Genomic DNA, 14437 nt, shown 5'->3' on the forward strand with positions numbered 1-14437 from the left:
GTTTGGTTCATTTTCTCTGCACTGTGTTAAACAAACCAAACCCTTTGAAAAACCTATTTCCCTCCTCACCTGTGGTGGCGCTGCACCAAGAACCACAGAGGTAAACAACATGAAGAAGACACTGAGCGCAACTTCCTTTCTCACAAAATGTTAACAAAAATCGAGTTAAAAGATTTCTCTTTTGTGTTTGGCAAAAGACCACGAAACATTTCTCCCACTAGGCCTGGACTCTGTCGTTTGTTTTGATTGTATTTACCCAGAATGCCCGGCATTGTAGTCCACTTCCTTTTTTTGGAGCGCTCTGTTTTCTGCTTGCATGCACATATGCATTCAAACTGCGGCATTCTTCACTTCAACCAAACAGAGATCTGGGTTTGTAAGTGGACCAGAGTTCACTGTTTTCGCCCTCATAAGAGTTCACGAAAGAACCGGACTTTCTGTACAAGTGAACTCGAGTTTGATTATAAAGCGGACTAAACAGGACTGGTGTGAATGAACCCTTGCATTACAGGCTAAATGTGGAATTTACGATATTCCACCGAAACATGCCCTTGATGAAACCATCAGTTGTTCTAACCATCGGCTTTCTAACCATCATATGGTTAGAAAGCCGAGCAGACAGACTCTAGAGTAAGGGATTTGATCTTCGCCCATTATGAAGCTGGAGTAGGGGATTTGATCTTCGCCAATTATGAAGCTGGAGTAGGGGATTTGATCTTCGCCCATTATGAAGATGGAGTAGGGGATTTGATCTTCGCCCATTATGAAGCTGGAGTAGGGGATTTGATCTTCGCCCATTATGAAGCTGGAGTAGGGGAAGTCTGAACGTCTGAACGTTCTCCTTCTCTCTCTGCTCTGTATCCATGACGCCTCCTTTTGAACTCTTCTGACATTTGGTGTTCTTCCAGATGTTATTTTAACTGCTAATTCTTATGCTAACCAGCTGCATAGCCATGGCAACAATACATTGTTACCATGCTTAAGCCACAAATCATATCTAACGTGACAAAGATTTCTTCCCTATTCTCTTTTGCAAACAAGTTAATTAGCTTGTCTGAACATCAATTTTCAAGATTCAGGTCTGAACTTTAACTAGGTCATTCTAATACAGGAATATGCTTTAAGTTAAGCCGTTTCATTGTAGCTCTGGCTGTATGTTTAGGATTGTTGAATCTCCGCCTCAGTCAGGATCTATGGTTGCCTAATTTTTAGCTCCTTCAATCTTCCCATCAACTTCAACCAAACGTTCCCACACCATGATCCTGCCACCACCGTTACTTCCCCACTTCATCTAATGTTTTCTAAACTCTCAGCTCCAAATGCAGGAGTTGATTTGTTTTTGTTCACTTCATCCTGGTGAGGTATGTTGTGTTAAACTCCTTCCTCTCTCAGCCTGTTGTTTTTGTTTTTCTCACACGACGGCTCTTTAATTTCTTTCCTCCGTCTGTGTTTACCGCGGCCGACCAGCAGCAGAAATAGGGTAGTGGAAAAATCGTTTTTATGGCCTTCATCCACACACTGTGAGACGGAGCTCAGGCTGGTAATGAGAGGTTACAGTTGGTGGAGACAGAAAGCCGTCATCTCTGTCAGAGATCCTCCTGCATCTCCTGCCCTCCTTCCTGCATTCGATGGCTGTTTTTTCCAAAGTTTGCAGTGGAAAATGTGACAGCAGTTCGTCCTATAAGGAGTATTTTGGTCCTGCAAAGTGATGCAAGGCCGATGCCCTCAGTGGCTCAGCTGGACATAGACCTGGAAAAAGATTTTAATGAATTTTCCACCTGCACTACAAAAACACAAAATCTTACCAAGTATCTTTGGTCTAGTTTCTAGTGCAAATATCTTAGTAAACTTGAAATAAGACATAACTGACTTACAAATAACTTTTCAGCAAGATATAGTTTTGTTTCGAGTAAATAATTCCTCCATATTGATAAAACTAAGTACTGGCTCCATTGGCAGATTATTTAATGTATAACAAGATATTTAACAATATTTTAAGTTAATTTATCTGCCAATGGAGCTAATATTTTTTCATCAATATTAAGGAAAAGTTACTTTTGTCCTATTTCAAATTTACTAAGATATTTGCACTAGAAACTAGACCAAAAAAGATTTTGTTTTTTGCAGTGTGTTTAAATGATCTTTGTTGAACTCTAGCATCAGCCAACAACAGTGGGTCCATACTTCTTTTTTTTAACAATTAATCTCTTCTCTTTGTTACAATATTCAATCAGACTTTAACATCCTAAAATTAGATACTAATCCCAGTACATCTACGTAATGTCATTGCAATTTTTTTTCTTAACATAGTGCTTTTAAAGGTGACCTGTTATTCTTCCTTGGACAAGTTAAGATAGGTTTACTAGCTATATAAAACATGTTCATTGTTTTTCTGCACAAAATCCTTCTTAGATAATCAGATTATCTAAATTGTGCTTATTTTGAGCTCCTTTCAGAAATGCTGTTTTAGGACTCTGTCACTTTAAATCCGAATAAACCAACTCAACTTTTACACTCTCCAGTGAAAATGGCTGAAAACTGATGCTAAATTATACAACCGTATGTTTTTGAAAAGCTGGAGTACAACCTTCTCCACAACCACCGAGAGATCAGCCATTGTGCAGTGCATAAAGCAGTGAAACTAGCTAACCAAACATGCTGGATCTCTACTTGGGTTGCTAGGTAACAGCTCAATGCCCGTAGATTGTGACTTAACAATCGGGACGCTTTTGAAACGAAAGGTTTTCCAGCCAATAAAAATTGCAAAATTAACTTATTGCCAGAAACTGTGTTTTTTTAAAGCACTTGAGTTGTTTGTGGAAAATAGTCAATTAACTCTATACAGTACTGATGTTAAGTCAAGCTTATAAAAATGTTTTGAAGTATTTTTTTGCCTTTTCTATGACTGAGGGAGCGTTCACTAAAGGAATGCTTTGTTATTAACATCTTAGTCCGAGGAGAACCTTGAAATGCTCGGTCAGGAAGAATAACAAGACTTTGTTCTTGCGTCTCTGTTTCTCACTGCTGCTTCTGTCTGTCTGTGTGTGTTGCTGAAAAGGTTCGGCATCATGGCAGAGGGGGAGGAGGCGATGAGCCAGGAAGACTGGAAGGAGAGGTGTACGGTTCTGGAGGCGCTGCTCGTGAAGTTCAGGGTCCAGATCGTCAAGATCCGGGAGCTCACCGCAGACAAGGTTGGTCCAAGCCTGATGAATGCATTGATGAATGAGGGAGTTTCCACAGTCACAGAAGGTTAATTTTGAATTTCTCTGCTGATTTAGCCTAACGTTTTGAATCATTATCCTGCACAGGGACCCAATGGTGACTAATTTGTTCCCTCTTGTGGCTGAAACCATTTGACTTTTTTAAAAAGAAATGCTCGTATACAAAAGAGTTCAGGATGCCACGTATCCAGAGTCTTTGGAAAACTGCAAAAATACAATATCCTACCAAGTATTTTTGGTGTAGTTTCCAATGCAATTATCTTTTTACACTTGAAATAAGTCAAAACTAACTTACAAGTAACTTTGTAGCAAGACAAAAAGGCTTGTTTTAAGTAAATAATTCCCTAATATTGATGAAAAGGTACTGGTTTTATTTAACTTATAACAAGACATTTTTCCTATTTTATAAGTTAATTTATCTACCAATGGAAGAGGTATTTTAGCGGTAACTTAGCTTTTCAAGCTGCATTTTCTTTGGAGTATTTTAAATATGCTGAAAAAAAATCCCTGAAAACTGAACCTCTGATAGATGGGACTGTAAATCCATTTGAAGTGTTTGTCCCTCACATTAAAAACACAAAACCTTTCCGATTATTTTAGGTCTAGATTCCAGTGTAAATATCTCAGCAGGGTTGAAATTAGACAAACAAACTAAAAAGTAACTTTTCAATAAGATATAGGAGGTTGTCTTAAGAAAACAATTCCTTAATATTGAAAAAAAGTCCAATTGGCAGATTATTTCACTTAAATAAGGACATTTTTCCCATGTTATCAGTGAAATAATCTCTCAGTGGAATTGTTTTATCAATAGTTGATACTTTTGGCCACTTTTTATATTTCTTTTGTACTTTTATCTGGTTCTATGTTGGCTTTTCATTTCCCCAACAGTCCATGAATCAAGTCGATCCACAGAAAGCTAAGAAGTGATTCAACTCATGCGTGTATTGTTTGATGATCTCTGGGAAGGCTTAGCCTCTCATGAGTACAGGAAGGGATCCAAATTCAGACGGGGAGCCGGTGGCGGGTCTGCTGGGCGCAGACCGGCCTCTCTGGGCCGGCCCAAACCGCTCCGTGGCCTAGATCTGAAGCCGCTCTCTGGGGATGCTGATTAGAGCTCTAATGTAAACATCAGTCTGACCGCGGGGCTCCGCCAGGCATTGCATGATGGGATTGACCCAGCTCCAGTCGATTACAGATCCCTGCTGGTGCCCCGCTGGACAGCAAAACAAACTCCCACTGAGACTTGAAAAACCCGGCTTTGGTGGGTTTGTTCAGCATTTCTCTGCTCCTGCCGATCCAATCATCTAATACGAACGAGTTTGAGGTGTACAACAATTTATTTTATGGTAGTTTTGCTCTTTGATTGTGTTATTTCATATCGTAAAAGAGAAACTAAGGTTAAGAAAGTATTGGATGGAGAAATAGTAGGTCAAGAGAAAGGAAACATTTAAAGAAGATCAGTAATCCTTCAGTCTCTCCTACAAATGGGAGATCACTGATTCAACTTCCCAGCTCTAGAGTTCAGTCAGAGTTCAGCAGACTTCAACTTAAAATAACAAAAAAACACATGGGAACCCACAAATGTAACAGAGCTTTTCAGAAATATACACACCTCTGAAATTTTGCACATTTCTTCCCGTTAAACCCCAAAATTTTATCGGGATTTTAAGCAACAAGCACAAAGTAGATCATAAATGCAAAGTGAAAGAAAATCTGTCCTAAAACCCCAATAAAATAACCACAGATTGTGGTTTCAATGTGGAAAAATTTAAAAAACATCAAACGTTTTTCAAGGCCCTGTCATATTATTAAAGGGACCTTTTATGCAAAGTTCACATTTTGTACATTTTTGTTTTTCCTTTGCGTCTCAAATGCAGCACAAGCGCTTAAAAAACCCACTCAGCCATTTTTTGGCAATAAGTTAAGTTTTTTGTTGTCTGGAAAAGCAGTTGTTTCATAACTCTCCCGATTATTAAGTCGCATTCTACAGACACTGCGCCTCTACCTACCAGCTACGCCAAAACCAGTTACCTAGCAACCCAAGCAGAACTCCAGCACATTTGGTGAGCTGGTTTTACAATGGCTGCTGGAACAGACAAGTGTTTTGTTGTTGGCTTACCGTCCAGAAACCACTTGCTGCATTCTTGTTGGTTGGTTATGCAGGAGGCTCCACTTCTGCTTTTCAAAGATGTACGGTTGTATCATTGTGCATCTGTTTGAAGCCAGTTTTAGGTGTGAGGTTTAACGTTGAGCTTGGGGGCGTGGCCAGCAGCAGCTGATTTGGATTTAAAATGACAAGACGCTTTAAAACAGCTCAGAGGCAGAACTGATCCAACTAAAATCTCATTCTCAAGGAATAATTTTGTGGAAAAAATGTAATGAAGATGTTTTGTACAGACCATAGACTTACCCTAACCTGTTGGAAACATAATCGGTCACCCTAAGGGGTTTGTTTGCTGTTAGAGCGTATATGATCCCTGGGTTTCAGCATATTCCTAATAATCACCTAAGTTTTTTGAACAGATTTAGCAGTTATACTTAAAGTTAATGGTTTAAACTCAGCATTTAGATTTATTTCTGCAAAATAGTCACGTCGTGTAATCTGCTGAGAAGGTTTTAGAAACAAGTCAGGTATGTGTATGCTTTAAAAAGAAAAAGCCAGATTTTCAAGATTTGGCTTAAGAAAAGTAGAAAAAGGAGCTTTGTGTGAAGAGTGAGCAGCCCAGGGGAGGAAATACCTGATTTAGTAAATATTATGTGAATGGGTGTGATATACAGGAAGTGATTTTTCAGGTTGAGGCACTCAGTTATTCTGAGAGCACACATGTACGAGTGCTGGTTGGTTTATTTCTAAGTGGTTTTAATGCTGGGTTTTTTGTGCATGGGCGGGTTGCAGATGTTGGAGAGGGATGTTGGTTTTGGCCAGCGGGTCGTGAGGCAGGAGTAAAAGGCCACACATCTGTGAACATGTGTGTCACTTTCACTGAGAGTTAGTTTCATTTTTAACAAATGAAACTAACTTTTTTAAGATTGTCTTTCATATTTTCAAATTTTGAGGCACTTAAATCAGACCTTTGAATGAACCAGAACGTCATATTTCAGAACCCGATCTTAATTAGGGCTCCAATTAATCTTTTTATTATTCAAACAGTTACTTGAACAGTCTGCTAAAAAAGTTTACATTCTGCAGATTTTCTTTATTTGACTACTTAAACTTATTTTATACAATATTAGGAATGCATAAAAAACACAAACAAACAATTCCTTTCCAAATTTTAAAAACTCTATAACAGCAATCCTTTAGTAATTGTGTGATCATTTGTAGATTAATTCACATTTTTTGGGGGGATTAACCAATTATCTGAATTAAAAAAAGTGAAATAGGAAATTTTTTTTACATAATTTGAACCAGGTGAAGCTAAAGCTATGCTATTTTAGGAGTTCTGAGAGAAAACATTTACAAAAGTTTTTTATATCATTTTTTTCAAATGTTTTTCTAGTTTTAATCAGTTTGCAGCAAAACCTAAAACTGCTGCTGTGCAGGTTACTCAGCAAGTTGTTGCTAGGTAACCACAAGTTACTCACAGATTGTTGATTCCACCAAACTTGCTGGCCATGAAATGTTCAGCAGTTAAGATCTTTCGTAAGACTGCTTTACCCAGAATGCTGTGTGGTTCTGGGAATTATTGTATGAGCTAATTTAGCTCCAAATTATTATGGCGCTAAATTGGGGGCATAAATTTTGTAAAAAAAAAAAAGTTGAAACTGAAGAAAAAAGTTTTGAAACTGAAAATTTATTTTGAAACGGACAAAAAAGTTCGAAATAAAAAAATATTTGAAGCAAAAAAAATGCCTTCAGACTAAAAACATTAAATAGAAAATGAAGTTCAAAATTGTTTGAACTTGAAAAAGTTCAAACAATTTTTCAGATTCTAATCTTTTTTTTGTAGTTTTTTTTCTCTTTGAAACTTTCGCTCTGTCTATTGATATTGATCACCTCTATCTCCACATGTATTGTTATTGATTTATTGTCCAACTGATTGAACGTTAGTGACCGGATCTCACCCTTGAAGTACTACTTATGTGACAATCACTTCCCAAGAATTACAATTTCAAGAAGATGCGTAAAGTGCTGTATCATACACTAACATTTCAGTTTGTTTTCTTCTTGCCAACATCTGCTTGCGTTTTATCTGCAGCTTTCCAATTAGTTCAACACAGAAACATCTGGCTAATTGACCTTTTCCAGCCCTCAGCACAAACATTTAGTTCCTGCATCTGTCCTGATCTTTACTTCCTGGTTTTAGGCGACTGAGCATCATGCTGAGGGTTGGTGAGCATCTGTGCCGGTGTTCTTGGTGAATGTTTAACGTGGGCAGCAGCGTGTGGGTCGCAGCCTACAGAAGGAGGCTTTGTGAGCTGGCTGCCTGGCCTGCAGGGTGTAGTTCAGGGAGAGGTTGACCACACTGCGGCAGCTCAGGAATCTCAGGAATTAAACTGGATTTTGGGCCTGAAGGGAGAAATTGACTGTAGGTGAGCCCAGCGGAGGCGAACGTGGAGGGAAGATGTTATTCTGGGTGGATGTACAAGACCTTAACGTGTCTGAAATCCAGTTTAAACTTCTTCACCTTCTTCTTAGCCTGAAGTTAAAGGTGCTCACTTACAAACAGCCAGAAAATAACCATACTCCCCATTTCTGTTCGCTGCTTTTCATGTAGATGTCTCTGAGTTGTTTGTGTCCGGTGTTGTTAGTGGACCCCAGCTGTAGTCTCCAGTACACTTGGCCTGTAATTGGTCGGCTGTTTTGTGCCAGATGCTAAATGTGTTTTAAAAAGAGGCACATGTGGTTTGTCGCTTGTGGTGCAGCGGCCGATCTAAATACGGAAACAGCGTCTCAGTTTGGGTGTCATGGTGGCTTCGTCTGCTTTTACTCAAATGTTGAGGCTGTAAAAGAAAATGTTTGGATATTTTTTAGTTATCGTTTGGTTTGAATGGAATCGCCTTCAGCGGCAACACCCAGTAGCGGTTTCTGGTAATAATGATTTAAAAAAGACCGCTTAGTCTTTTTCTTTACCCGCTCTCTGCTCACGGTTGCTAGGCAACATAAATTACGCTGAGGTAGAGGCTAAACAGCTAGCTAAGGGCTAGCCCTGTCCGAATTCAGCTTTTTCTCTTCCGGTCGTCGATATTTGCGGCCCTCGAAGGACACGTCGTACGTGGACCGGGTCCTTCGAAGGATGCAGACCCGGACACGGCTATTGTAAGAAACCATTTTGTGTCACTTAAAGTGTAATACAGTAAAATAATGTGCCACGCTTCACCGCCATTGCCACTTTGCCTGAACTGCCGGTTTGGACCCGCAATGAATTATGGGATATGGTAGGTCATGAAGGAGTAAGTAAGTAAGTAGTCGACTCATCACGATTATTGTTATTAATCGTTTCAGCCCTAATTTCCAGTTTGGATTCATCTTTGAGTAATAAAACAATGAATCTGTTGTGATATTTTATACACTTCTGGTTGGATGAAAATAATTTCAGAACCAGGTGAAGATTCAGATCATTTATGTTCTTTTATTAGTGCTAGGGCTGCATGCTCTTCCTGTTATGAGCAACAGAGGACTTTGCATTCATGGTAGCTGGGTGGAAACTGCTGGGCCGCTGTTTTTAGCCTCAAGGTGTGTGCAGGCAGAGGAGAATGGGATGGCGGCGCTCCAGTTTTCCTTTTGGTACTGCTGACTTCCAGAGACCCGGTCAGGCCAGAGTCGGACACGCCTGGCCAGACAACCTCACTGTTTTCACTGCATGACCTTTAACCCGGCATTCCACTCTTATTTTAGGTAACTTTGGGGTGCTTGAAACCATTTAATATCAGTCAAAACCAAAAAAGTGACACAGACAATTTTTCTTTTCTTGTTTTAATGTTAGTTACCAAGATTACTTCTATTTACTTGGTTCCAGAAAACATTACAATACATTTTTTTTAAATGTTTTTTTTAACTCTCTTTGTAAATTGATGTCTATTTTGTTTGCATAAACATCATAATCAATTTTATTTTTGGTTTCAGTTGTGTGTGGTTTTATTTCCATTTTATTTATTGATTTTGGTTGTATTTTATTTTGAAATTTTAAAATACCTACCGGTTCTGGTCGTAAGTATTCTTTACAAAATTAAAGTTTATTGGTCTTTGAGTGTGTGAACTTTCATTAATGCCATTATCAATATATTATTTGAAAATATTCTCAAAAAAGAATATTATTTATTGCAATAATTAGTAGGACAATTTATCACCCTGTAAAATTTTGTGTGAGAGGCCTAAATATGACCCAAGTGGATCATATTTAGAGAGAAAGTTTGCTCGCAGGATGAACTTTCACCTTGAATCAGACCTCTGAAGAGCTGCTGAGGAGATTCAGACATTTGGTTCAGGCGTGTTTCAGAAACATCTACAAGTTGCAGTAAAGTAGAGCTCAATCCAGACACCCCGGCCTGTAATCACAGATAATCTGGCAGGATGAAACGCATGTAAAATCCCCTTGTAATCTTTTCTGAATTCATGTATATTTTCACATGTGGCAGAAAATCCAAACTGTAAATTTCCCTGCACATTCCTGCTTTTTCCGGCCGTTCATGAATTTTCTGAGGTTTGGGAAAGCTCCCATCGGAAGACACTGAGGAATGCCAGAGGAATGCAGCGCATGAAGTCATGACTCCTTAACTCCAGAGCCGCCCCGTCAGCCCTGAATGGGTCTGTGTACACTGCAAAAAAAATAAATAAAAATCTTACCAAGGAATCTGCCTTCAGTGCAAATACCTTAGCATACTTGGAATAAGAGAAAATGAACTTACAAGTAACTTTTCAGCAAGATTGAGCTTTTTCTAAATCAATAATTCCTTAATATTGATTAAAAGCACTAGATTCATTGGCAGATTAGTTCACTTATAATATGGAAAAAAATGACTTTTTATAAGTGACACAATCTGCCAATGGAACTACCACTTTTTGTCAACATTCAAGAATTAACTTAAAACAAGTCTTATATCTTACTGAAACGCTGCTTGTAAATTAGTCCAGTCTTATTCCAAGGAATGATAAATGAGGAGTGTTTCATATCGATTGATATCGAGACTCGTCAAAATTGATCATTGTTATATTTTTATGTCTTAAATATTTGAAATGCTGACAAGCTGGTGGTGTGATCATTCCTTTTTATCCACAATTTCACTCCTTGCCTTTGTTTTTTTAAACAGTAATGAGTCACACTTGTGACTCTTGCACCAGTTACTCAACAGGTTGTTGCTAGGTAACCAAAGAATAAGTGAGTTGCTAGGTAACCAAAGAGAGAGTGAGTGAGTTAGTTGATTCCACCAAACTTGCTTGGCTCACTGTGAGACTTTGAATGATTAAAGCTTTTCCTCTGCTTATATCTCCCAGAATGCTGTGCGGTTCTGAATCAGATGTATTATCTATTAATATTGATCATGTGTGTATCACAATATATGTTGTTATTGGACAATATGGTTGAAAACTTAATTATTAGGGTATCACTTCATTATTGTCAGGGAAAATGGTTGAAGATTAAAGATCCTCTGTAATGTTTTGTAGATCCAGCAGCTGGAGACGCAGGTGATCGATGCAGAGAAGCGAGCGTTTGCTGCAAACCAGCAGGTGAGGTTAAAAAACTTCTTCCTGTGTGTGGTGAAAGCTCGGCGTCTTCACATGTGGTTATGTGTTGCAATCCCAGGTGAAGTGGATGGAGGAGAAGCTGAAGGCAGCAGACGGCCATCTTGGAGACCCTGAGATGCGTTTGTTTGAGCAGTGCCAGGAGCTGCAGGCCTCGGTGCAGGAGAAGGAGGAAGTGATCACCCAGCTGGAGCAGCAGCTGGAGGAGCAGGTAGAAACCCAGATCTTGAAACACTCTCTACTGTTGTTTTCACTCTGTTAAAACTGCAGCATGTAACTTTTATAAAAATATTGAGCTCCTCTACTTCCTTGAAGACATGGACCGCTTCGACCAAAAACCTCCAATCAGAGGCAGGAGGCAGGTCTTAGCACTGTCAATCAATCTCATGTTCACCAACTTACTGTTACAGGAACATCCTTTATTTGTGGCTATGCTAACTAGCCTTAGCATTCACAAAAGGCTATACCAGCTGTAGCGTAGCAGAGAGCAGGCGTGTCATGACTGATAGTTGTAAGACATATCTCCTAGCTCTGATTGGTTGTTTCTAGTTACCACTGGCAGTACACTCTTTTCTCCACAGATTCATACTATTTTGTTTTAACAAATATGTAAAATAATATTTTTATAAAAGTTTCACACTGCAGCTTTAATTTCAACAGAAACAGACTCGACTCCAGGATGCCAAGTCAGTGGAGGAGAAAGCAGCTAAGATCAAGGAGTGGGTGATGCTCAGGTTGTCAGAGGTAAGAATGAGATAAAGCAGTAGTCAAGACTTTATGCTTCAGAGCTAACAACGTGTTTTACTTTAGTTTGAGGTGGAGAACGCAGCATTAAGAGAAACCAACAACAAGCAGGAAGCTCAGATCTTGGAGCTGCAGAAACAAGTGCAGGGTGAGATGGACCGACTTCTCGCTGCCACTGCAGGTCTGCCAGCTGCAGGTTTTCCTCCTCTTATTTGTGTTTGTGCCTGCAGCCTTTGAGCAGAGGTGCAAACCCGGGGAGGCGCAGCGTCTCAGCAGCCTCACGTTTGGATGCTTCCAGGTTAGGGGTAAAAACCCCCAGGTCCTAACCGGGCCGGCGCCATGTCAGCGGACCCTCAGCACACAGGAAGAAATGTATACAACACGTAAGTCTTCACGTAGTAGAAACTCTTATTTCTCAATTTATCTAAACAAGCAGGAAGACACAGGCTTGAGAAAGCAGCAAAATGTACATTGAAGGTACATTTATGTTTTTGTTTATTAATTAACAACCAAATGAAACCTGAAACCTTTAGAACAAAACTGTATTGTACAGCATACCTGCAGGAAAATGCCACTCACAACATGGCCGCAGTATTGACGTATGATTGGACAGTTATGGTCATTTTTCTATCTCTGTCCTGCTTTACACTTTTTTAGAACTTTTGGTGTAGTTAATAGAAACATTAAATTAGAATGTCATTAAAAGTGATTTATCTTAGTAATTTAGAAAAAAGTGAAATAACATACCGAGGTGAAATAACTGAAATAATCTGAATTATTTTCCTGTCATAAGAATTGGGTTCATATTTAGCTCAAATATTTGAGTTGCTAATGTAATATTTGACTTGTGAATTTGATATTTAATCTGCTAACTAAATGTTTACTTTGTGGCAAAATATTAAGTTAAATTTAAATAGTTAGTTTATTAACTAAATATTCTATCTGAAGCTAAATATTTGGGTTGCTGGCTGGATATATTCTTAGCAAACTAAATATTTAGCTAGCAAGCAAAATATTCAGTTTGCTAACTTAAAATGTAAATATTTAGGTAGCAAGCTAATTAAAACTAACAAACTAGTGACTGTCTGTTGGACAATTGTCAGGTCTTCTCAATGTTTACGTAAGTCGTAGCTTTTCTGTATTTAAAATTTATTTTATTGGTGAAATATAGAAATTTTTTTTAAAGGTTATCAGACATGAAATGTAGCATTTGTCTGTTATTAATCTCTAAAATGTATTGTTTAACTGAACTATGGAGATAATGAGATGCCCCAGTCCAGAGTTGTGCTTCGGGACCCAAATCTAAGGATGGAAAATGTTATTTCTCTGGTGTTTTTTTGCTTCAGTGAACGTTTCTGTCTGTTTGGCAGAGACAAGCGGAGACGTCCACGAACAGAACCAAAGTGGGCTTGGGATTTCTCCGCAGAAGGACAGCAGCGCACCAAAGAAAAGTCCTGGAAGTGCTTCAGAGGGGGAGGAAGTGTGTGAGGGCAAAGGTGGTGTCTCCGGGTTCAGCCGGCCCTGCAGTGAGAACTACCTGACGGCTTCAGACGACAGCAGCTCTCTGTTTGACGATGACATGCAGCGCGCCGAGCGACCTGTTTTCGGACTGGTCCAGCTGACAGACGCAGCGCCGGCAGACGGTTTGAGCGGGTCGGCGGCTAAGCTGGAGGACTGCGCCTCCGAAGAGCTCAACCAGCGATTTCAGTCTCAGAGACTCGACTCCTCATCGTCTTCCAGCGAGCCGACCACACCCAGCCCCATCCTCACGCCAGCCCTGACGCCGAAGCGACCCAACGCCCCTCGGGACCCAACAGACAACCCGGCTTCCCCCAAACAGCCGCGTCTGAGGACGCCTACATCTCTGGTGAAGAAACATCTGAGCCAGCCGCCCGTCAGCAGCCAGGCAGCGCACGGACAAACACGCAACGCGCTCAGCATGCTCCGCCCCCTCCGGCCACAGGAAACTGACCTGGACCTAGAGGACAGCATGGAGACGGGAAGGGAGACGCCTTCGAGCTCACCAACATCCAACCAAACATCATCCGAGTCCAGTTCTGAGAAGCCGGGTTGTGACGCCTCAGGGCCCTGCAAACCCCCGACTCCTCCACTGCACAGACTCCCGTCCTGGGTACGGCTGCAAAAACACAAAATCTTACCAAGTTTTTTGGTCCAGTTTCTAGGGCAAATTTTAGCACACTTGAAACAAGACTAAACTACATTACTAGTAACTTAGTAGCTCCAAGTTCCTAGTAAATTTAGGAGCTTGTTTTAAGTCAAGAATTTCTTAAAGTTGACCTATTATGCTTCCTTGAACTGGTTCGGGAATTGGTAATAGCTGTGAAAACACATATACCTACCTATTGTAATAGTTCAAACACCAAATATATCTTAAAGGTGACCTATTAGGTTTCCTGGAGCAGATTATGCTAGGTCAATGGGTGATACAAAACATGTTCATTACATTTTATGCACAGAATAACTGTTAGGTAGTGAGATTTAAGTCTGCTCAGTTCTGCTTATGAGCTATTTTAGGGCCTGTTGTCACTTTAAATCCAAATCAGTTGCTGCTGGCCACGTCCCCCAACTCTATGTTTACATTTACACACGAAAATGGCTCAAACCATACATGTTTGAAAAGCAGAAGTGGAACCTCCTGCACAACAATCAAGAATGCGTCTAGTGATTTCTAACTGGGAAGTCAAAAAAAAAAAATCACTTTGTCTTTTCCAGCAGCCGTTGTACAGTGCATACAGCAGTAAAACCAGCTTAACAACTGGACTGGAGC

At 39.9% G+C, this 14437-nt stretch overlaps 1 protein-coding gene across 7 annotated transcripts in view; it reads left to right on the top strand.

The window, feature by feature from the left end:
- Positions 1-14437, top strand: part of plekhh2 (pleckstrin homology domain containing, family H (with MyTH4 domain) member 2) — a 42499-nt gene that overhangs the window by 1128 nt on the left and 26934 nt on the right. For 2 of the 7 annotated variants that reach the window (XR_006372511.1, XM_044135843.1), the window contains exons 2-8: positions 3059-3191; positions 10828-10890; positions 10967-11116; positions 11566-11649; positions 11716-11797; positions 11880-12032; positions 13020-13780. Coding sequence is in view for 1 of the 7 variants with exons in the window: in XM_044135843.1 (XP_043991778.1) it covers positions 3069-3191; positions 10828-10890; positions 10967-11116; positions 11566-11649; positions 11716-11797; positions 11880-12032; positions 13020-13780 (1416 nt within the window). In the remaining 6 variants the exon portion in view is untranslated. Of the gene's footprint in view, positions 1-3058; positions 3192-7519; positions 7555-8153; positions 8254-8580; positions 8601-8872; positions 9061-10642; positions 10706-10827; positions 10891-10966; positions 11117-11565; positions 11650-11715; positions 11798-11879; positions 12033-13019; positions 13781-14437 lie in introns of those variants that run through there. The other 5 variants (XR_006372514.1, XR_006372516.1, XR_006372513.1 and 2 more) reach the window with 5 other exon arrangements.

This window comes from Gambusia affinis, linkage group LG13 (genome assembly GCF_019740435.1).
Source record: "Gambusia affinis linkage group LG13, SWU_Gaff_1.0, whole genome shotgun sequence".
NCBI classification, from domain to species: Eukaryota; Metazoa; Chordata; class Actinopteri; order Cyprinodontiformes; family Poeciliidae; genus Gambusia; species Gambusia affinis.